At 36.7% G+C, this 22,298-nt stretch overlaps 1 protein-coding gene and 1 long non-coding RNA gene across 3 annotated transcripts; one reads left to right on the top strand and one right to left on the bottom strand.

Moving 5' to 3' along the window:
* Positions 1–1,477: 1,477 nt before the first annotated feature.
* Positions 1,478–4,919, bottom strand: LOC137044802 (uncharacterized). 2 transcript variants are annotated; one of them, XR_010898639.1, is made up of 4 exons: positions 4,464–4,919; positions 4,017–4,059; positions 3,463–3,578; positions 1,478–2,626 (listed from the first exon to the last, which is right to left on the bottom strand). It is a non-coding gene; the product is annotated as an uncharacterized lncRNA (long non-coding RNA). The 2 variants fall into 2 exon arrangements; XR_010898640.1 differs by having other exon boundaries at positions 4,473–4,919.
* A 3,505-nt stretch (positions 4,920–8,424) lies between these two features.
* On the top strand, positions 8,425–21,860 carry vdac2 (voltage-dependent anion channel 2). Its single transcript, XM_067421206.1, has 9 exons — positions 8,425–8,582; positions 13,413–13,484; positions 13,580–13,629; positions 14,122–14,274; positions 14,365–14,417; positions 16,757–16,984; positions 18,711–18,861; positions 19,842–19,899; positions 20,954–21,860. Exons 2-9 carry the CDS (start codon positions 13,418–13,420, stop codon positions 21,043–21,045), a joined length of 852 nt encoding a protein of 283 aa, XP_067277307.1. The 5' UTR covers positions 8,425–8,582; positions 13,413–13,417; the 3' UTR covers positions 21,046–21,860.
* Positions 21,861–22,298: the final 438 nt, after the last annotated feature.

Genomic DNA, 22,298 nt, shown 5'->3' with positions numbered 1-22,298 from the left:
TTTTCTCCTCAGTATTACCAACTTTATCCGGATGATTTTAGTTCCTTCGCTGAGATATGAATGACTACATTTTGTGCTGTGTTTTTAAGGGAGAGTGAGTGGAGCAATAAAAGAAATCTTAAACTAGCCAATGTCGAACTGCGCGGTTTATTTGTTGCTGACTCGTGAGTTTCGATTTCTCTGATGTGAAAAGTTCTTTTGTGCTCGTTTAAGATATTTAGCATAACGATGCCAAATTTCCAAAGAAAAATGTACGTATAATCCTCATTCACTGTGCATAGAGAGAAAAGAAAGAAAAGCAAACTAATTGAGTGTATATAAGCCCATGCAGGGGTCATAAGGTCATAGGGGTCAAGCAGCTTCCAGATATAATCCTATTGGCTCTATCTCTTTGTCTTTAGCGCCCCCTTTGGTAGGACACAACACAGTACATTAAACAAGACGTTTTCAAGTAAAGTTTGGTGTGAAATATACCCATATAAAAGTAATGTGCCTCACTGTAAAACTTTCACATGGTCCTCGTTATTTTCAAAAGCACAAGAAGAGATTAAAATACAATTCATAAAACGGATCCTCTCCAGAATTGATCTAAAAGCATCTTTGATTTATTTATTATCCACTTAAAATTTTTAGGGCCTAAATCTGAATTGCATATACATTTTATTAAACATTTTAGACATAAACTTATAAACCATTTATGTTATCATAATGTCATGCATGAATGAAACGGATAAGATTTCAGCACTCAACAACAAAAAAAAGTTATGCTTTATTAACTATGTATATATTTTTGATTTTATTTAAATCATATTTTAAAAATGTGTTTATTCAAAGTGTTTAGAATCAGCGTAGATCTATTCATTGTGAAAAATATATTCAGTATTAACATGCTGTGGAACAAGCCATAATTATTAAAGCATATATGATATTGAAAGGAATAGGATTTATATATGCGTATTCCAAATCGATGGAGATTTTTTTATATGCATTAGAATTTTAAATTTAGCCCTTTTTTTGAGTGTACCTTTATTTTCTCAGGTTAGTCTCTAGATCTTAAAGTCGGCATGAAACGGAAGTTGTGATGGTCTTTTCTTTCCTGTTGTGACATGTCCGAGTGAAACAGCTCCGAGAAGGGGTCCAGCGAAAAATCGGCAGCTGGCAGCAGGAAGTTGCTGCCAATGGCAGCCGACAGTACCTGCCACTAAAACCGGACGTCGGCTGCCGTTTACTACCAGAAGTAGGCGGTACCTGTCACTTTTAGCCACCGGAAGCAAGGCAAATATAGAACGAGTGATTTAATGAATAACAGCCTTATCATAATTGTGATATTAAATGATTAAAACTTACTATAGTAGATAGGCTAGCTGACTTTTTATAAACAAAATATATGTATATCGTTCATTGCTATATGTTGAATTTGGTAGGTTGTTAGAAAAAAAACAAAGTGTGATGAGTTTCAAACATCCCACAAATTGATTCATGATGTAATTCAGAAACACTGAGCTAGTCACAAAATGTTAACTATGTTTTATTGAGAGTGAATTTAAGAGTGGAACTATAAAGACAGAATAAATAAAGAATCACTTCTCCAGCAACTGGCACACGTCACTTCAGAAACCTGGTTGTGTGTGTTTTTCAGATCTAATCACTTTTATTGTCACATTAGCAACAGCACATGCACTGTGGTAAGTGAAAGTCTGAGAGCAGTGCAGAATACAATTGGACATACTTAACAGGTAACAATACACATTATACACAATAAATAATGTACATATTATACACACAATGCATAAGATGAATGAATGAATGAGGCACAGTGGTTTCATATGAACTGATGTACACCCAAAGTGCTTTACAACCATGTCAGGGGTCTCTCCTACCACCACTAGTGTTCAGCATCCAATTATACACATTGTACAGTTACAGAGGTACAGCAGGTTGATAAGTAGGTGATGGCAGAATTGATGGTGTTAAAAGTGCAGTGCATAATACATTAGGTTCACGTTTGGTTGAAATTGTGTAAAGTGTGGAGTCTAAAGTGCAGTGTATGGCATAGCATAGAGTGGGGTTGTAAGGCACATCAGTTCGGGTTGTTTAGCAGCCTGATAGCCTAAAAGAAAAAAGCCATTCCTCAGTCGGCTTGTGTGGGACTGGTGCTGCAGAGAGAGCAGTCCGTGGCTCGGGTGGCAGGAGTCACTGATGATCCTCTGGGCTTTATACACCGTCTGGACGGAGGGAAGCTCAACTCCTACAATGTGGTTTGTAGGTCACCTGCAGTGCAGTTTATCTACCAAGTGTTCTTGATGCTCTCCACAGTGCAGATGCAGAATGGTCTAAGGATGCTGGGGTTCATTCCAAACTTCCTCAGGCACATGAGGTATAAGAGAGGTGCTGACGTGCTTATGTGTGCGGCTGTGCGCAAACCATGTGAGATCTTTAGTTATGTGAACTTAAAGCTGTTGACCTGCTCCCTACAGGCGTCAAAGGTGACAGGGTGTGTTCTCTGTCCTTTCCCCTGAAATCCACCACCAGCTGATTATGTTGTTGATGTTGAGTTAGAGATGGTTCTCCTGGCACCAGTGTGTTTCTTGAAGCATCTCTCTCCATTTTCCTCTTCCAGTGTAGCCTAGAGGATTCATAAGAAAACTGTGTCACAAGATTTACATGACCTTATTAACAGTAGTATACATACATGCACATCCATGTGAATACTATTCTTATTGCATTTTGCAATCAAATACCTATTAAACCGTTATCGCTAGATAAGCCGTGTTTAAAGGCTGCATCCTCCGGCAGTCGCATCTGAAGCCTGCATACGTCAAAAGGCCGTCTCATTTAAAATAAAAGTGAGTAGGACACTCCAAATGCGACCTTCGAATGAGTCCTTCTTTCACAGGAATTTGGAGTGTGCATGAACTCTATCCTTCACAGCTGGAATAACCCACAATTCTTTGCGTCGCCGTTAACAACCGTCTTTTTTTTTTATTTTATGAAAAGACGGCACCTCGCCAGATATACATGCAAGTGTTGATGTGGTGTTTAAATGCAATTAGTTCAAGCTTGTTTTCGTTTTTTAAGCTCGATTACCTCAAACAGATAGTTGTGGTAAACAGGATTACAACTGTTTAGTGCTTGTTTAAACGTTTAAAACAGTACATTGCTGACAAGATAGGAAACATTTCATAGTCATTTTAAAGTTATAAATAATTTTTAATTCATATAACTGGCATGAGAGCGCAAAGAGGCTGAACGTGTTGGCATAGCAGCGTGATACTTCCTGCCTGTGTGTCCTACGAAGGACATCTCAATTCTGATTGAGGACACTCCGTATACTGCATCCTACACAGGACGGAGCCTTCGAAATTAAACGAAATGAGACACAGCTACTGTCTACAGGTCTCTGATTCTTTTTGGTCGACAAATGTAGCCTCGGAAATGAGACAGCTCCTGATCAAAACTCACCTGCCTGTACTTACTAACCCTGAAGACGCTGATCAGCTGGTTCAGGTGTAGTTAATCAGGGTTGGAGCTGAACTCTGCAGGACTGTGAACGAAACTGCACATCTCTGCTCCAAGGCCTGAAATGGAGAGGTCATATAAGGGAGACATTCAAAATGTTTACCTGTTGGTTTGCCTCCAGGAACAGAGTTGGGAAACACTGGTCTAACCAGCAAATGTGTGCTTTCACAAGAATGAGTTCCCACCAGAATTTGTAATGCAAACATACAAGACCCAAGTTTACAAAAGCAGGATCACAGCACCTCAATGAGCACATTAAGTAGCATTTCTCTGGCAACAATGAGGCATACAAAACTAACAAAAATGAATGACATTGTCATTAAACACTATTATTTTCTAAACATCACTACTTACAGTAACTTTCCTTAATAGAGAATGCACATCCTATGGGTGCAGTTAGTACTTAAGAAAAACATTTATTCTGTATTTTATTCAGAAAGATACTGTATACGGGGGAAACACTTGAAATTAGCCTGTCACACTGAATGTGCTGTTACCTTGTCTGTTGTTTCGTCTGCATCAAATATGCCCTGTGTCTTCCTAGAAAATATTATTTGGTTATTACTAATATTCCAAAATTTAAGTCAAAAATATCTTGAACTCACATAATCTATTCCTTCACTTCTTTATTACTGACACCAGCAGATTCACTGGTAGGAGTCATGCTGAAGCACAGTAGATACATTCAAAATGACATTTAAAACGTCCCAAAATACTTTTGATAAATAATTACAAAATGTATTATGGCTAGTAAAGTCAAACCCCCAGTCCAGCGCAATATTCAGTGTAGTAGTGTTTTTTCCCCCACATTTTTATAACAATTATGAATATAAATCAAACTAAAGATTTGAAAACACCTAAATAAGGAATATCCCAGTGTTTTACAAATGATTAAACATGTCTATCATTAATGTTGTGTTAGAAAAGCCTGCTCTTTTACTTACATTTCTTACCATAAACATACATATTCCACAGTCTCCAGTGTTGACTCTTCTGTTTTGACAAGTTAATGTTTGAAAGACAATACTGCGGCCGGTGATGCTAATTAAATGTAAAATACAAGACGCAGCTCTTTAAACAATTAACTCAGGTATGTCGTTCTCTGATTTTAAAGTTAACTAACCTAACGATTTTTCGCGAATGCCAGGTGTTATTTATTTATGATGCCTATCAATTTACTCATTCGAGCTCTGCCGACATCATCGCTGTTTACTTTACACGCTGCAGTCACCGGTCATCATCTGATTGGTTGGTGTCACTCTTTGGGGGCTAGTGATTGGAGATCGAGAAGTGGCAGGTGCCGCCTACTTTGGCAGGTTGCCTGGCTGCCAACGACTGACTTCCGGCTGCCAATAAGTGTCTTCCGGCTGCCATCGGCAGGTACTTCCTGCTGCCAGCTGTCGATTTTTTTTCTGAACCCCTGCTGACAGCTCCTCACAGGAAAACGGTAGGGCGGGGCTTGTCTGTGTCCATTAGGAATTGATTGGATGTTTGTGGTTTGTCTTGTGAGTGACAGGTTGTCTCGCCTTCACGTTGAGACGCACGTCATCAGAGAAGAAGTGTCGCTCCAAGAAGCAGGGGAAGTTATTTAATTTAAAGACTACCGGTACGGGGGCACATGAATTAAACAAAATAATGATATGCATACATATATAATTTAGAATAAATAATGCAATCTTCCATTAAGTTTTGAAGGCAATAAACTGATAAGAGCCTGATGAAGGTGTACCATTAATATTTTGTTTGGCTACCCTCATGTAGATAAAAAAAAAAAAAAATCACAAAAATGTGGAGGATACACGCATCTGCGTCAGAAGCACACGCTGTCATGCGATTGATGCGTCTGACCACAGCTCAAGGTCATAGCAGGGGTGTGTCCTTTCTGCTGTCCTCAGTGTCTTCACAGAATCATCTGCAATTCAGAATGAGCCTGCCATCATCAAACATTTGGAAACAGTGCTGGATCAGCACTTAAGGCAAATGACTGGAATGACCAGGCTACTCAGTGCTTTTATGAGTCACATTTTTGTCCAATCTGCTACTTGTACATTAGCATAACTCATGCAAAGCTGCATATAATAATAAATTACAGGTCATTTACATGTTGAGCCTCAAGAACAACCTTCAGTGATAAAATGTGTGTGTGTGTGTGGGGGGGGGGGGTACAATTGTATGGGTTTTTTACAGCACATTTTACAGTCCATATTAAATCAGAATCATATGGTTCAGCTGGTGTCAAAAGGGACAACCGAATTCCAAATGAAATCCCTCCCTCTATGTGGAAACTCAAACTCATTTCATCCTTAATGAAACTCATGGAAACTCAAATCATTACAAACAAATGACAAATGTCTTCACTTTCCTTTTTACAGACAGTGCATATATCACTTACATCACAGTATTTGGAATAAAGTGCTTTTTATGCAGACTTTTAAAATGCACTTCTATAATTTATTTTAGTATGCAATATTTGTATGGTAACAACTTCAGTTTATCAGTTGGCCAAATTGAAATTCTGTGAATTGATGAAATTTAATTCACAGAAATTAAATTTGGCCAACTGAAAAATTTAGATGTGATCAGTCACTTGAAAATGTTCAATTGGAGACCTGATTTTTTTTACAGTGTAACTGAGAGAGCAGGACTCTAGGGGGAAGGGTCTCAACAAAAAAATAAAAATAAAAAAATGCCGGAAGAGAATTTATCACAGCATTAAATTCTTTAAACAGCCGGATATTAGTAAAACTTTCATTTGACAAAAAAAATCACCATTTGAATAGATTAGCAACAAAAGTTATGTTTTTATTAAAACCATTTATACACATATATGATCTGTTTCTAATTTTGATATCTGAATTATTTCATAAGATGGAGGAGGGAGAGTTGAATGTGTAGGCTAACGTGCTTGTTTATGAAATCGGCATTGGAGTAATTGCATTTAATCACAAAAGATTAAATGTAATTACTAAATGTAATTATTACCCAATTAAATGTTATTATTATCCAGGCAATTATCTTTTCATCCAATTAATTTTACATGTGTTGTTAGTATCTTCAAAATTCAAAACCGCAAGACGTATTACATATTAGCCATAACATTTTTCTTTGATTTATGGTGTTTATTATTCCAAATAAAGTGTGATAATTTAATGCTAAAGAGAGGGAAGTGTACACCAATCTGTATATTCCATCTGTCTTGGCAAAAGAAAAAGAAAAAAAGAACTCAACCTAAAATTGACAAATCTCTGATGCAAATTAAGTTTATTTTTTGCTTTGGATAATCGGGCTGAAAAATGCAGGTACTGTCTAATTTGTTTTATTTTATTTTTTTATTATAAGAATCCCGAAATACTTTAATTAATTTTCAATTGCAATATTCTAAGGTCTTGTTTATTTTATTTAGGCTATTATAAATCAGAGAAGCTTAATCAAACTATTAATAAAAAAAAAGAAAACTGTATATTCATTAAAATATGACAAGTCTTCCTTGCTTTTTTATTGACAATGTTATATCAGTCTTGTTTATTTGTATTGATTATTATTATTATTATTATTAATTTTAAAAAGTTACAAAGGAGACAGTCAAGGGAATAACCCATTTGACAGCTTTCTAATATTTTAAGCATAACATGGTGAACTTCTGATTGAAAACAAATGCTTATTTACTCTACATTTACATATGAATACTAAATTTAGCTAAAAAAAAACAAGAAAAAAAGAAAGAAGAAGACGTAAGTTAGCAGATTAATGAAGTAGTTAATGTTCTTTATGGTAAGATTTGTCATAGGAAAAATCCCCCAATATTTTTTTTTAAAAGCACATTTGAAAGCTGGGCAAAAAAAAAACAACAAAAAAAACTCCAAAATATCGGTCTTTTCGTCACTTCCGCTCTCCAGACATTACGTCATTACAACACTTTTCAAAAGAGTCACAACACAATTCTTGCATGAACACAAAAGCATTTCAGCACTTTCAGGTCTTGGCTCTCTTAAACTACATGTAGCAAACTCGTGTAAAATATCAGAATATAAAAAACAAACTAGCTGAAAGTGAACCCATGCTGCTTTTTTTCCACGAACAATCTTAGAGATGCTTTAGCAGCCCCAAGAGGCTAGTGAATGCATTGCTCATGCTCGTGAGTCAACTGAAATGAAAGGCACATAAACTCTCTTGGGCACACGAAGAATAAAATGAAAGCGAATATTTCTGAAACAAATCTAATTAAAACCCCATTAATTACGATAATAATAATAATAGCATGTCACTTGGGACCTTCTATGTCAATTCTGAGGGGTCGCATCTTATCCCAAGGGTCTAATTATTTATTTTTATTCAAAATAATAACTTTGCAAATCTAAAAAAACAAACAAACACTGATTTGTCCACACATTCCTCATTAATAAATAGGCACAAAAAACTCACATTCAACACCATACGATGCAATGATCTGTATTTTACAGAGACACAATTAGAGAAATTAACCTCAAAACTGTTTTGGCTGACTAAATGTCACAAACACTGATATTCAGATGAAAATGGTAGCCATTCATTGAAACTTCTCAGATGGGGTAATTTTGCCAAGCTGGAATAAATATAAGTTGAAGAATTAGAATGACTAACATTTTAAATAAATCCAATTAAAAATAATAATAAAACGGTTTCCTTTATATGTGATCAAAAGGTGATGCTACATTTTCATTGATTTTATTCTACTGTAGTAGTAATGATAATAATAATAATAATAATAATAATAATAATAATAATAATAATAATAATAATAATAATAATAATAATACATTTTGAATTCTCCTTTTTTTAAATGTCAAACAAGCAAGGTGCAGTAAATAAATCATCTGGCCATCTGTTCTTGGCTGTTGACATTTCCCGTCAGGCACAGATGGGGCAGCCTGAGGTCCTTGAGCAGGAGGCTGTCGGCACGGGTGTGTTACATTACAGTCTCCTTCATTTCGCCCTCCAACTGGCCAGACCCTCCACATTTGCTCTGCGTTGAGAATAACTTCACCAGGCGTTTTTGAATAACCTCACTCCACTCCTTTTGACAGGTTAGTCAATGAAAGATGCCGGAATCATATATTACGGACATTTCAGCTTCGGAGTTGTTAATTCGCATGCTTTCTACTTAGTGCTAGCGCATTAGCTGGCGTTAGCTGAATCACTCGGAGCTCGGACTCTCGGCCTGGCGTAATGTCACAGCAGCCCAGAGCCTGACATCAGCCATAGCGTGACATGAGCTCGAGTCAGCAGCTTTACAGCCTTATCTATAGCGTAGCTTTAACTGACAGTCCGCGGGATCAGCGGTGAGCTTCCGCAGACTGCAGCCTCGCAGTACTAACGTTACAGACTTGACTTGTGTCAAACAGATCTATGTTCTCATTTTTCTGCTTTAAGATTTGACCATAGTTCGTGCTGCACATTTGTCTGGTTTCGTTTTAAGTGTAGCGAATGATCATCAGCACCATGGGGGTTTCCTGCGGCTAGTAAAAATGGGGAAGGAGATCCGCAATTAGCCTTGCCCTTACTTTGCCCTTTATAATAAAGCAGCTCACAAACCCCAGCTCAATATATATTATTAATCGATACGATTCCTGCACTTACATTTTTCTTCTATGCTTTCTGTTTTCACGTTAGAAGGACCAGTGTGGAATTGTTCTATGGTGGAAGAATATTTCATCAGCATCTGTAATTTACTACTTCCTGAACAGAAAGACATAGAAACGCCTGTCATGTGTACAGGACCAGACATTCCTACTACATTACCTGTATGGAAAAGGTCACAGTGATGAATTATGAGTACATTATATGCTCCTTTTTGGAAATATAATTTAATTCTATTTTTCTAATACTTTTGTCAGCGTTACAGTGCTTGTGAGGCATAATGCTATTCCTCCAACATTCTGGTTATATGCTTTTCCCATGCTGATAAGTTTAAACCAGCCTGTTCATTGGCTAGTGTTAAAACCTGGGAGACTGGATAAGACCAGATTGGTCTGGTGTGGACACCATGAGATCAAAATGAACAATTCTTATGTTGTATTTATTATAAATTATTTATCCTTTGCACATCTTTATATTTTTTTAATTCATGTGACGCCATAATCTTTCAAAACGTATCCCTCTTACAGTGACATCTTTTCTCTTTTCTGATGACGTGTTGACTGGCATAAGGGCGGGACATCCTGTCACTCGCATGACATCACAGCTATAGCAAACCATTTCCTTTTTATTCTTTATTTTTTTGGTGGAGAAGTTTCACTCAGCTATAAGTTACAATAGGGAAGGGAAAAAAAAGTTTCATTCTGACTTTAATATTAAAATGTTAAAATCTACACTACACTTTTTGCTCCATTCATACGCATGTAATTTTGGAGACCAGAGACACAAGAGTTCCAAAGTTCAAGTTTGGTTTACTCTGACACATGAATTTGTATCATGTTAAGGCTTCTGGCCAATAACAATTGATGCGCTACTACTCTGGCCAATAACAATTGATGCGCTAACTATGAGTTTTTGATGAATAATAAAAAAATTTAAAACTTTAAACCTGCAGTTTTGATGCGTTTCTGGAAAGTAGAGTAGATTTTTACATTTTAGGTTCATTTTGATTTATGTACTGAATTTATCTTTTAAAAAACATGTCATGTCATTTGTAGGGATGCACCGAAATTGGCCTTAAATGAGAGAAATGGTTGAAAATATATGCGTCCCCGCCCCTCAATGTTCCGACGCTCCTCCCAAGATTCCACTACACGTATTTGTGCTTCGCTCAGTTGCTCGCAGCCCATGTGAACGCTCCACTCGTTTACTGCTTATGCTCATTGGAAAAGCAAAGTCCTCTAAAATAATGATCCGACATTAAATTTCGATGTAGTTGTTTCTGTTTCCAATATCCCTATGGTGCTGTAACATGGTGAGGTATAGCTGGGCAACACTGGTAAAATGACGCTACAATCTTAATCTCATTCACTGATCCGCTCCCCGCTATCTGCTTACATGCTCTGATAAATATGGCTTTGGAGGACTATACTTTTTTTTGTTGGAATAATTGGACAAAAAATAAATCTCTTAATCTGATTCTGTTGCATAGAACTAAATAAATAACACATTGATATTAAATATTAACTTATTTTCTGTCCAGTTTTAGTGTAACTTAAGTGTGCTTATTTTATTATTATAATGTTTGAAATAAAAGTATTATTAAAGTGTTTGAATTTCATTAAAATGTCTAATATTATTACAATTATACAAAAAAATAAAATAGGAAGTAATTAAAATAAAAATAAAAAACATTTTTTGGTTTTGGTTTTCTGCCAAGTGCATCCAGAATTTTCGGTTTCAGCCCAGAATTCTTATTTTGATCCATCCCTAGTACATATTTCTAATGTGACCTCAGCTTTATAGGTGTAGAAAGCTCAATCTAATTGAACGTGTCATTTTGCATTCTGAGTTCTGATCTATCTGACTGGTGTCTTAATTGGAATTCCATGATGATCTATTTAGGGATTTAAAACTGCTCCTGAAGGGCCTCTGTAGAGTGCTGGTTTTCAAACCCCCATCCTGCACATTTTGAATGTCTCCCTTATCAGACACACCCAGTTTATTTCTTGCAATCTCTACTAACGAGCTGATGAGTTGAATCAGGAGTAATAAATGAGGGAGACAAAATGTGCAGGGCTGGGGTGCCTCCAGGACAGATTTGAAAACCACTGCTGCAGAGTTTAGCTCCAACTTGCCTCAACACAACTGGCTGGAAGTTTCTAGTATGCCTAGTAAGACCTTGATTAACTAGTTCACATGTGTTTAATTGGGGTTGGAGCTGAATTCTGCAGTACAGTGACATCCCCCCCCCAGTAGCAAGACTGGAAAGTGGACACCCCTGATTTACACCTAGCCTTTACACTGTACAGTTACTGTATGTTGTTCCTTCTACACAACTATCAGAAATCAAGCATTTAAAGCATTTGTTTTATGCAGTGCTTAGTCCAAAGATTAAAGCCTAGGCTGTTTTTTAAGGTGTAACCACCCCTTGCCTCCTTTCTTATAATTGCTTCTCATGCTGACTTGCACACACGTTCCACATGTGTAGGTTAGTGTGGAGACTCAGTGACTCAGTTAGGTGTGGCGTGGCCTGGCCTGCTGTCAGTTCAGATTAGCTTGAGCAGAGCAGCTGCATTCAGGCTTGGTCATTTATCAAACTGATATGACACTGTCTCACTACGATTAACCATGGAAAGCTAGAGATACTGTAGGCCACCCATAACCTCCTAAAACGTAATGGCCTGGTTTCACAGACAGGGCTTAGATTAAGCCATGATTAGGCCTTTGTTCAACTAGGCAACTTTTATTAACATGCCTGAGAATAATTTTTTTTTACTGGTGTGCATCTTGAGACCAAAATTTGTTGGTTGCATTCCGTTAAAATGGCTCAAACATGTATTTTAATCTGGGATAGGGCTGCACGATTAATTGAAATCGAACCGCAATCACGATTTGGGTAATGTGCGCTTATGAAAGCTTAAAGGCTGCGATTTAATGAAATAAATAAATGCCCAGTAAAAACGCTACTCCATCTGAAAGACTGCAAATTTATAACGTGTGTTTTGAAAAAGCAACAGGAGTCAAACATTTTCACAAACTAGGAAGTGTTCATAAACCTGTTCAACAAAAGACAACGTTTAATAACATGTTTTACCTCACTTTATATCGTCAGTCGAGTGTTTGTGATGTGGCTTCTCATCACAGAATGAGGCAGACGATGCATTATTTTATAGTATTCTATACAGTGATGAAGTCTATGTCAATCAGCACTACATTATAATATACTTATTATTATGAAAATACCCTAGACTGCTTGAAGAACTCAAATACACCATATTTTGCTGCAGTCGTGTTTATTGTCGTCATGTTTAATCAAAGCGTTTCTATCTTCTGTTTATTTATCTTACAGCGTTAGCTTCACATTAGGGATTTCCTGAAAACGAACGTCATTACTTCTCTGAGGCAAATGTGGCTTTTCCGCTCAAGGGCGCCCTCTGGCCTGCAGAATGAATGAATAATTTGGGTAATAAATAAGAAGAAAAATAATACTTAATAAATTGAAAAACTTAATAAACTTAAAAAATAATATATTTATAGGACAATCTATGCCCTTCAATGTAGAGGAGTTTTTTCCCCACAGTGGATGCACAAGAGATTCATATTTCATATCAAAGACATAGACTTTAAGAAATTGATATCACCGATAAACACAGATTTTTATATATATATATATATATATATATATATATATATATATATATATATATATATATATATATATATATATATATATATATATATATATATGGTAACCCAGCTGTTTTTTTTAATAAAATAAGTTTTCTGTAAAATATTACAATAATAATAATAAGTATTAGTGTTATTATATTGTTATATTTATTTTGACATACTCTATTTTTTATTTGTAATTATGAAAATGTTATTGTAATATTTCTTATTTTTAAAAATGATTTTTATCAGTAATAAATAATAATAATTATAATTATTATTAGTCATATTAATATATTAACACAAAATGTTATATACACACTTTTCATTTGTAAAAAAAAGAAGAAAAAAAAGAAGAGGAAATAAATAAATAAATAAATAATCACATTTTAAATCGCAATTATATATTTTTCCCAAATCGTGCAGCCCTAGTCTGTGACGAACACATTTAAAGCTTGTCTGTGGAACTGGGGGTTAATTGTATGGCTCAGATCAATTGTAATCTTTTAAATGTGTTGGTCTGCTTCTGCTGTCTTATCCACAGCTGTGTTAGTGTGATGTTCTTCTAATTGACCCACCAGTCATTCATGTGTTTTTTTTTTAAATAGATAAAATGGCTGTTCCCCCAGCATATGCTGATCTTGGCAAGTCTGCCAAAGACATCTTCAACAAAGGATATGGTAAAGTGTTCAATAATCCACTACTATGTCAAAAATTACCATTAGTAGTTTTCTTTTCCTGTTATAATCGTTTCCTTTGGTTTATTTTCTAAAAGGATTCGGTATGGTGAAACTCGACGTCAAGACAAAATCAGCCAGTGGAGTGGTGAGTTTTTTTTATTTTATTTTCATTAAATATGTAACTACTGCTTATGTCACATCAATACAAAACACATTTATTAATTCCATGTAGCCTATTCCTTATGTGGGCACTTTAATGGGATAGTTCACCCAAAAATGAAAATTGTCAACTCACCCGTAAGTTGTTCCAAATGAAATGAATGTTTTCTTCTGCTGCACTCAAAGAAAGATATTTGGAAAAAAGATTATTTGTAATTTAGCAGATTGATTATTGGTAAAAGAGATCCGAGATCTGCTTGGTTACAAATATTCTTTCAAATATCTTCCTCTGTGTTCGGCAGAAGAATGAAACTTATACAGGTTTGGAACAACTTGAGAGTGAGTAAATGACAGAATTTTTATTTTTGGGTGAACTACCCCTTTGATGCATTTTAAAAAACCACTATGAATTTTTTATAAAACAAAACACCTGCTACCTTAATGTGATCTGAAATATTTCTCTTTCCTGTCTCTATAGGAATTTAAAACCGCTGGTTCCTCCAACACTGACACTAGCAAAGTGGTGGGCAGCTTGGAAACCAAATACAAGAGGTCTGAGTATGGTCTGACCTTCACAGAGAAGTGGAATACTGACAACACCCTGGGGACGGAGATCACCATTGAAGACCAGGTCTGAATGCAGTGTCAATCATTGAATGGTCACCAGTCATGGTGCAGTTCTTTCAGACTGAATAATAATTTTGTTTGTCACTTTTTCCAGATTGCAAAGGGACTGAAGCTGACCTTTGACACAACCTTCTCACCAAACACTGGGTAAATTATTCCTTTTCTCCACTGGCTCCAAAGCTTCAGATTTGGATTGAAACACAGATTTCTCTGTGCACGCGTGTTGTTAAGTTATGGGAGACGCTACATTGTCTCTCACAGTAGACTGTAACTCAATAGTGTATCGAGCAATTCAAGTGCCCCCATGTGACAAAGTTAGTTGTTTTGTTGTGCATTGATGCATATCTCAAGGTTACTTTCACACAAGCTGGACAGCGCAGGCCTCATGTTCTGAGAACTGTAAATTGGTCAGGAGAGTGGCACCTGTCTGGTGTCGTTAGGGTCTGAGCTCTCAGATGACAGTCGCACTGACGGGGCCTTCACTGGTGTATGGGCTCATGTAGCTCACGGCAGGGGTTTTGGATCGTTTAGCAGAGGAATGAAGAGCAGTGTGTTTCTATCAGCAAGATTAGTTGATTTGTTCGCCGTCATAGATTGTTCAAAAGTTTTGAGGTGGTTATATACGTTTTGTGAAATGTTATTACAGTTAATAAATAATTGTTTTCTGTTTTAATGTAAGTCCTTTATTTGTGTGATGTGAATTACTCCAGTTTTCAGTGTCACATGAGCCTTCAAAAATCATTCTAATATGCTGACTTTGCTGTCTTGATATCAATTTTGAAGACAGTTGTGCTGCTTAAAGGTGCAGTAATCGATTTCTGAGAAACGCTGTTGAAAGTTGATAGCTCAGAGCACAACACACTAGCCTATCAACAGTAGGGGGCGTGTCTACTCATGAATTGGGAGGAGAGTGGAAAGCGAGAAAAAATTAAATGTCACTGGAAAAAGAAGGCTTATGGGGTTAGTTACTCTGAAAAAGGAATGAATTACTAATTACATATTCAGTAGTGTAATTATATTACTGTACAAATTAGTCTCTCCAAAAAGTATTTAATTTCTTATTACTAATTACTTTCTAAATCCTATATCAACCTCGACTAGTTAAGTGATTCTAGGATAGACATGAAATGGCTCTTTTAATTCATTCAAATAAATATTAAACTACTTAAATTATTCAAAATATTACAAATGTCAGAAGGATACATAAAAACGTGCATTTTAAAGTTAGACTTTAAATGTTGATGTTAATTCCACTATTGTATTATATATTTGTGGTACAGAATTGAGTTCAGTTGCATCAGAAATAACTAAATTAGATATGAGTAATCCCTTATTTTTACTTTTTAAGGGAAAAGTAATACATTTGCAGTAAATAATGACTTGGTAACTAGTTATACCCAACATTGGTTATGATCAGGCAAGAGGACCCATGTTAATATTAGAAAAGCTTTCCAGCAGGAAGGCCTGAAAACACACACAGAGGTTGTGTTTAAGTGTCTTTACTGTCACTTTTGATCAATTGAATGCATCCTTGATGAATAAAAGTATTTATTTCTTAAAAGAAAACGCTCTTAACTTTTGAATGGTAGTGTATTTCACCAGCACTGCTGTATGCTGTTTTATTGTGCAGACGATGCAAAATGGGCTGTTTTTTTTGCCAGCCTCAGTATAAACTGTGACATGAGCTTGAAATTGTTTTTTAAATGGTGCAGTTAATGAAATATGACCAAGGCATGACTTTTTCCTTCACTGTGGTATCTGCATCTGTTCTTTTGGATTGTCTTGAATTCAGATATTTTTTTGGATCATAATGGAAGAAAATTTTGTTTTACATTTGTAGGCCTAAATAGATTATTATTATTTACTATTATTACTCTATTATTACTATAATAATTATTTCTATTTTAACTATGAATGAATAATAGTATGGCTTTTTTTTAAAGAAAGAGTACCATTTTAAGCTAAATATTAACAATACAGGTTTAAAAAATAATATGCAAAATTAAGACCGAGTTTTGTAACGCTTTTTGGTTAAATGTGATGAACTGCACTCGTTTCTTACATCCACTAAAATCAACTGCATGTCAGCTGATTAAAAAAAATGCTAAATGGGTTAAATTCTTAGCAAATTCAGAATATATTAAAATGTATGTAATAGTAAATAAATAATAATAAAAGGAATTTAGTAATTTGCAGCTTGATTTGGTATGTTATCTATAACAATGAAATTGATATATTTTAAGTGTGGTTTTATTATCCAAATGCTTTCCAAGAGAACTGCATGATTATTTCATAGTTATTTGTTACACAAATGTATCACTTGTTGATAGGAAAGAATATACAATCTAAACAGTTTATATTTCTGCAGGTCGGAGTTTTGGTTTATGGCTAGTCAAAAGGCAAATAATCCATATGTTTAAAAACGTCTTATAAACAAATGTAATTCCACTAAGGAGAATACTAAATTTATTTCCCCTCGTGAACAGAAAAAAGAGTGGAAAAGTCAAGACTGCATACAAGCGTGAGTACGTCAACTTGGGCTGTGATGTTGACTTCGACTTTGCCGGCCCAACCATTCACGGCGCTGCAGTGGTGGGCTATGAGGGATGGCTCGCTGGTTACCAGATGTCCTTCGATACGGCCAAGTCCAAGATGGCCCAGAACAACTTTGCTGTAGGCTACAAAACGGGAGACTTCCAACTGCACACTAATGTGTAAGTCCTGAAGCGTCACTACATCATTCTAAGTGCATGTGACTTGGGGCTGGTTTGTTTTAGTGGTTGGGATGTGTTGATATAATGAGAAATGATGTACACAGAACTGGCTTAGACGTCAGGAATTGTTACTATACGTTTTCGCTGGAATGATGCATTGATACACTTACTTTTGGCCATCTGGTGGTAAAAACAAAACAACCGCATTGAATTTTGCTGAAGGACATTGGCTTAATATGGTGGTTCTTTCTCATAACAAAACAAAAAAGATATTATCCTACTGTTCATAAAACATCCACTACAAGGCTTAAGAGTTCAGATCTCAAGCTGACTAGCTGAAGATGTTACTGTAGCTTTACCCATTAATAGACACTGTACCTCCTTGCAACCATAATGAAATGATACATCACAATAGATCCTGCTTTACAATGAACTCTGTTAGAGGCAATTTTATGGCAATTTATCTCTTCGATAAAATACCTTACCTGTTAAGTAATAACGGCATCTTTTTTATACAACTTTTATCCATCTCCGAAAAGCCAAACTAATGTTAATTCATGTTTTATTAAAGGGTTGGTTCACCCAAAAATGAAAATTTCATTAATTACTCACCCTCATGTTGTTGGACACCTGTAAGACCTTCGTTCATCTTCGGAACACAAATGAAGATATTTTTGTTGAAAGCTGATGGCTGAGAAAGGCTTCAGATAAGCCTCCATTGGCATTCAGTACATTCCCACTCACAAGACCCATAAACGGCACTAAAAACATCGACATACAAAGTCAATCTCACAACAGTGGCTGTACAATAATTTTACAATGTTTTACATAATTTTACATAGTTATTGTGCGCAAAAAAAAATCTAAATAATGACTTTATCCGCCAAGTTCTTGTCTTCTGTGTAGGTCTCTGACGTAAACTCACACGATAGCGACGCTCTTCCTCTTCCAGGTCATGTATCTGAATAGCGGAGCTGTGTCATATTCTCACGCATGCGTTGAGTTCACGTCAATAACTTGGTGGATAAAGTTGTTATTTTGATTTTTGTGCGCACAATAACTATTTTCATTTGTAACATTATTGTACAGCCACTGTAGTGAGATGGACTTTGTATCGATGTGTTTTTAGTGCCGTTTATGGGTCTTGTGAGTGGGAATGTACTGAATGCCAATGGAGGCCTTTCTGAAGCCTTTCTCAGCCATCAGCTTTCAACAAAAATATCTTCATTTGTATTCCGAAGATGAACGAAGGTCTTACGGGTGTCCAACGACATGAGGGTGAGTAATTAATGAAATAATTTTCATTTTTGGGTGAACTAACCCTTTAAGAGATCTGTCACATTCTTTTTGCCAGCAGACTCTCCTCTGTTCATTGTTGGGTTTTTTTTTTAATCGGGTAATTCCACAGAGGTTTGAAATTTAGCTGCACCATATCAACATTTCTCACTAGCTGTAAAAACTAACCTATGCCGTGTGTCAAACTAGCTGGAGCAACTTTTCTCTATTTACGCACGCACGGGCGAGTGAAGTATTTATGCAATTTCCCATGAAAAACATCCCACCCAGTTTAAAATATAAACAATTATAAACAATCAGGGTAAGGCAAACACAATTGGGAAGGATGGATGATGTATCCAATATTAAAATAATTTAGAAAAAAAACCAATAGTTTTTATAATGGTCTAGTCTTATTGATTCATTTAATTTCCTGCATCTATCCCTCCAGTAATGATGGCGCAGAGTTTGGTGGCTCCATCTATCAGAAAGTCAGTGATAAACTGGAGACGGCGGTGAATCTGGCCTGGACAGCCGGAAACAACAGCACACGCTTCGGCATTGCTGCCAAGTATCAGCTGGACAAAGACGCCTCCATCTGTGTGAGTAAACTTCTGTTGCTTTGAGAGTAATCACAAGATGGGGCACCTGTTTGATTCTGCATCTGAACCAATGAAACAACATTTCTAAGGGGCCGTTAACATGACATCATTCAACTAAAAACGGAAAACCTTTATGCGTTTTGGGTGCCTGAAAACACAAACTTTTGAAAACGGGTTTGAAAGTGCTCCGGTGCTGTCTGCAGTTATTGTCTCTGAGTTTGTGAAAACGGGTATGTGTATTGTGTTCAGTCTATAGGTCCATAGTGTTTCTTTACAAAGTGACTTCGCCAACTACTGGCCTGACAGCAGAAATACAGTGCTTTTAATCATTTTCACGGATCTATCCTTTATATCATGAAAATTTGCATTTGCACTCCAAATAAATGCATACAGGAACCTTTGCATAAATTTAACAGCCAAGGCCAAAAAGGCTGAGTAAGCTTATTCTCCCCTCCCCCCCCCCCCCTGTAGCATCTTGCAAAACATCCAAGCATTGTTTTGCATTATGACTTCTATATTCAAAGGAAATAGTTGTACTTACAAAGAAATTCCAATATGAGGACACAATGTGTCCCAATCTCAAGTATTGATCAATAGTTCTCATTCACACCCAAAGATGTGTGGTGATTGACCATGACAAAGTTTAATCCTGCTGTGATGCAAAAGAGAAAGCCCCAGAGCCTCCTCTGATTTCCATTGGCCAGCAGAGCAGGCATATTTTAGTACTGCTTTTATATTGATTTTATACACAGAATTTGACATCGACCCACTGCTAAAGATTTTGTTCCTGTGTGCTGTTGAGGATCAGATGATGACTGTGAATCGAAATCTAATTCATGAGGCTACTAAAAGTATAGTTTTTGTTTAAGAGGCTGGAACTCAGTCTCCTCATGAATGTGTTTGTGATTTTGAATGCTACATTTGGTTTTGCATGTGTACACTGTCTTTATAAATGAGTAAACATTTTCTCTTTTCAACAGGCTAAAGTAAATAACACCAGCCTTGTCGGTGTTGGTTATACTCAAACTCTTAGACCAGGTACAGTCTTACATTTCCTCTTATTATTCACACATGAGTTCCTCATATCTGGCCCTGGATGGCTACTGTCCTGCAGAGTTTAGCTCCAACCCTGATCAAACTCACTCGATGCTATTGTCTGAAATCACCCCCTGTACCCTTAAATAAGGCACTATTTAGTGAGCAGCCATTTCTAGTGATGTCTGAAACCAGAATGGGCCCTAAACCTTCAAGGCCTTCTTCTGAGTCCGCACTTTCATGATGTAATGCCACTTTGACTGCCAGGTAGAAGTCCTCTGCGTAGCTCACGAACTTCCGGGCTCGAATGAAGTGCACAGCAGCCGCAAAGATCACAAACACCCTTCTTTAAGCTTAAATGACGAATGGGACACCCTACGGTCTTGTGGATTTAACGGACATGCGCACACAGCGGATGTTGTAAGTCCACAAGACCCGAAAGTGCACATGAAGTGAGCCATTTGGGACGGCCATGGAAGTTATCAAGTGCACTTCAATTCCATAATGCATTGCAAAAATTAGTGTATGAACGATGTACACTTAATGGCTAGAGAATACCCATAATGCAGTGTGATTGTCGTGTCTAATTAATTCCTGCATCTTACAAGAAGCATGTGATTCATCCATCCGTTTCCCAAACCGCTGGTTCAAAGTGGCTACAGCATAATAGTACAAGTATTAATTCTGTTTGAATTGATTCTTCAATTGGTTAATGAAGGTTTATACGTAGCTTCCATGACAGTTTGCTAAGTTTCAAATGATTATTAATTGGCAAAGTCAAACTATGCACAAACAAGCATAAACCATACAGGGCGTATCCTCCTGATCCTCCTCTCAGTGTCTGAATTCACTCTTGTTTTCATTCACTCCCTCAAGTGAACTATGTATTGTCGGGAATAGTGAATGAGGGTGTAGTGTGCGATTTTGGACAAAGCCTTAATAGCTCTGAAAACTGTTTGCTTGTCCAGGTGTGTTTGATTAGGGCTGGATCAATCTCTGCAGATCTGTAACCCTGCTGTAAAAGGTTCAGTCATTTAAATCTGTAATGGTTTTTCAGGTATCAAGTTGACCCTGTCTGCCCTGGTTGATGGAAAGAGCATCAATTCCGGCGGCCACAAGCTGGGCTTGGGCCTGGAGCTGGAGGCCTAAACCTGCTCCTGCTTAACATCAGGGACAAGGGAATATCAGAGAGATCTGGCCTTAAATCTAACTCCAACAGCAACCAGCAGGGGGATTCGGGATGGGATGGGATGTGTGCAAAGGCTCATCAAAAGCGATCATGTCATGGTGTTTCTTTCTGTCCCCTTCTGGCCCAAATGCCCTTCTTTGTATTTGTTTGTAGTTGTTCTCTTATAGACATTCAGCTACAAATTATGTTCTTCATCTGTCTCCAGCACTGCCGCAGTAATTCAATACTCTCTGGGACGGAGGGCATCTGTGGCTTCCTGTTGTTCTTTTCTCAGTTAGACGGTGGTGGGTTTGTGACAGAACTGTCCCTGATTTCATCATTTGTGTTGTATCTGATATTCCTTAGTCGTCTGAATGCGATTCATGCAACTACTTAACTCTATATTAAAGGTTATACCTGCTATTATTTAAATACTGTTATACCGTTTTCTTCTTTCTATGCACGCAAGGACGAGCTTAAGCAGTTTACTTTTCCTTCGGCAGCCATCCAGAGAAATCTTACATGTGGTCTGCCCTTGAACTGAGCAGTTCTTGGGTAGCCTAATGTGGGGATGAAAGCTGGTGCTCCTGAGCTGGCATGGCTGGCCTTCTGTTTTCATTTGCAGCACAGACGACTCTCCGTATCTCGCCGTAAAGGCGGAGAACAGGTGGTTTGAGTTCAGTACCTTTGCTCCCGGTGTTGCATTATGAACCTGGTTCCCTGAGGCCATGCTTTCACAATACCTCAGAGGTCCTTATGTGTATGTTTGAACTTTTCAATAAACTATTTAAACACATTTATGATACAGTTCTTGTGGCTTACAAAGCAAATGGGTTTTCATACATAAACTTCATACACATGTAGGTCTGTGGACGTGCAGCAGAGGGAAAATGGTGCTAAGATCCACAATCATATTGGAAGCAAAAGTAACGACTTGTTCACTTTTGAATGTTAGAATAAAAGCTTCATATAATTTGCAGCTCATGTAAATTATTATTACAGAAATTAATTTCACTTGGTAAAATAAATAAAAAAACAGTAACGCTTTACAATAAGGTTCATTGGTTACCGTTAGTTAACTTCATTAGATAACACGAACTAATGATGAACTGCACTTACAAAGCAAAGATTAACTAATGTTGAACAGAGCGATTGTGTTAACTAATACAACCTTATTGTAAAGTGTTACCAAAAAAAACATGGTACACTTCTTGTTCTATTTAAAATGATTGTT

The sequence above is a fragment of the Pseudorasbora parva genome, chromosome 17 (assembly GCF_024679245.1).
Source record: "Pseudorasbora parva isolate DD20220531a chromosome 17, ASM2467924v1, whole genome shotgun sequence".
Classification (NCBI taxonomy): domain Eukaryota; kingdom Metazoa; phylum Chordata; class Actinopteri; order Cypriniformes; family Gobionidae; genus Pseudorasbora; species Pseudorasbora parva.
Note: the sequence above shows the minus strand (reverse complement) of the source record. Positions and strands in the feature narration are given on the sequence as shown.

Excerpts from the sequence above, each read along its gene's own strand:
- vdac2 (XM_067421206.1), top strand. The coding sequence starts at position 13,418 with ATGGCTGTTCCCCCAGCATATGCTGATCTTGGCAAGTCTGCCAAAGAC. Across the intron at positions 14,275-14,364 it reads AGATCACCATTGAAGACCAG|ATTGCAAAGGGACTGAAGCT; the intron begins GTCTGAATGCAG and ends CACTTTTTCCAG. Across the intron at positions 18,862-19,841 it reads ACAAAGACGCCTCCATCTGT|GCTAAAGTAAATAACACCAG; the intron begins GTGAGTAAACTT and ends TCTTTTCAACAG.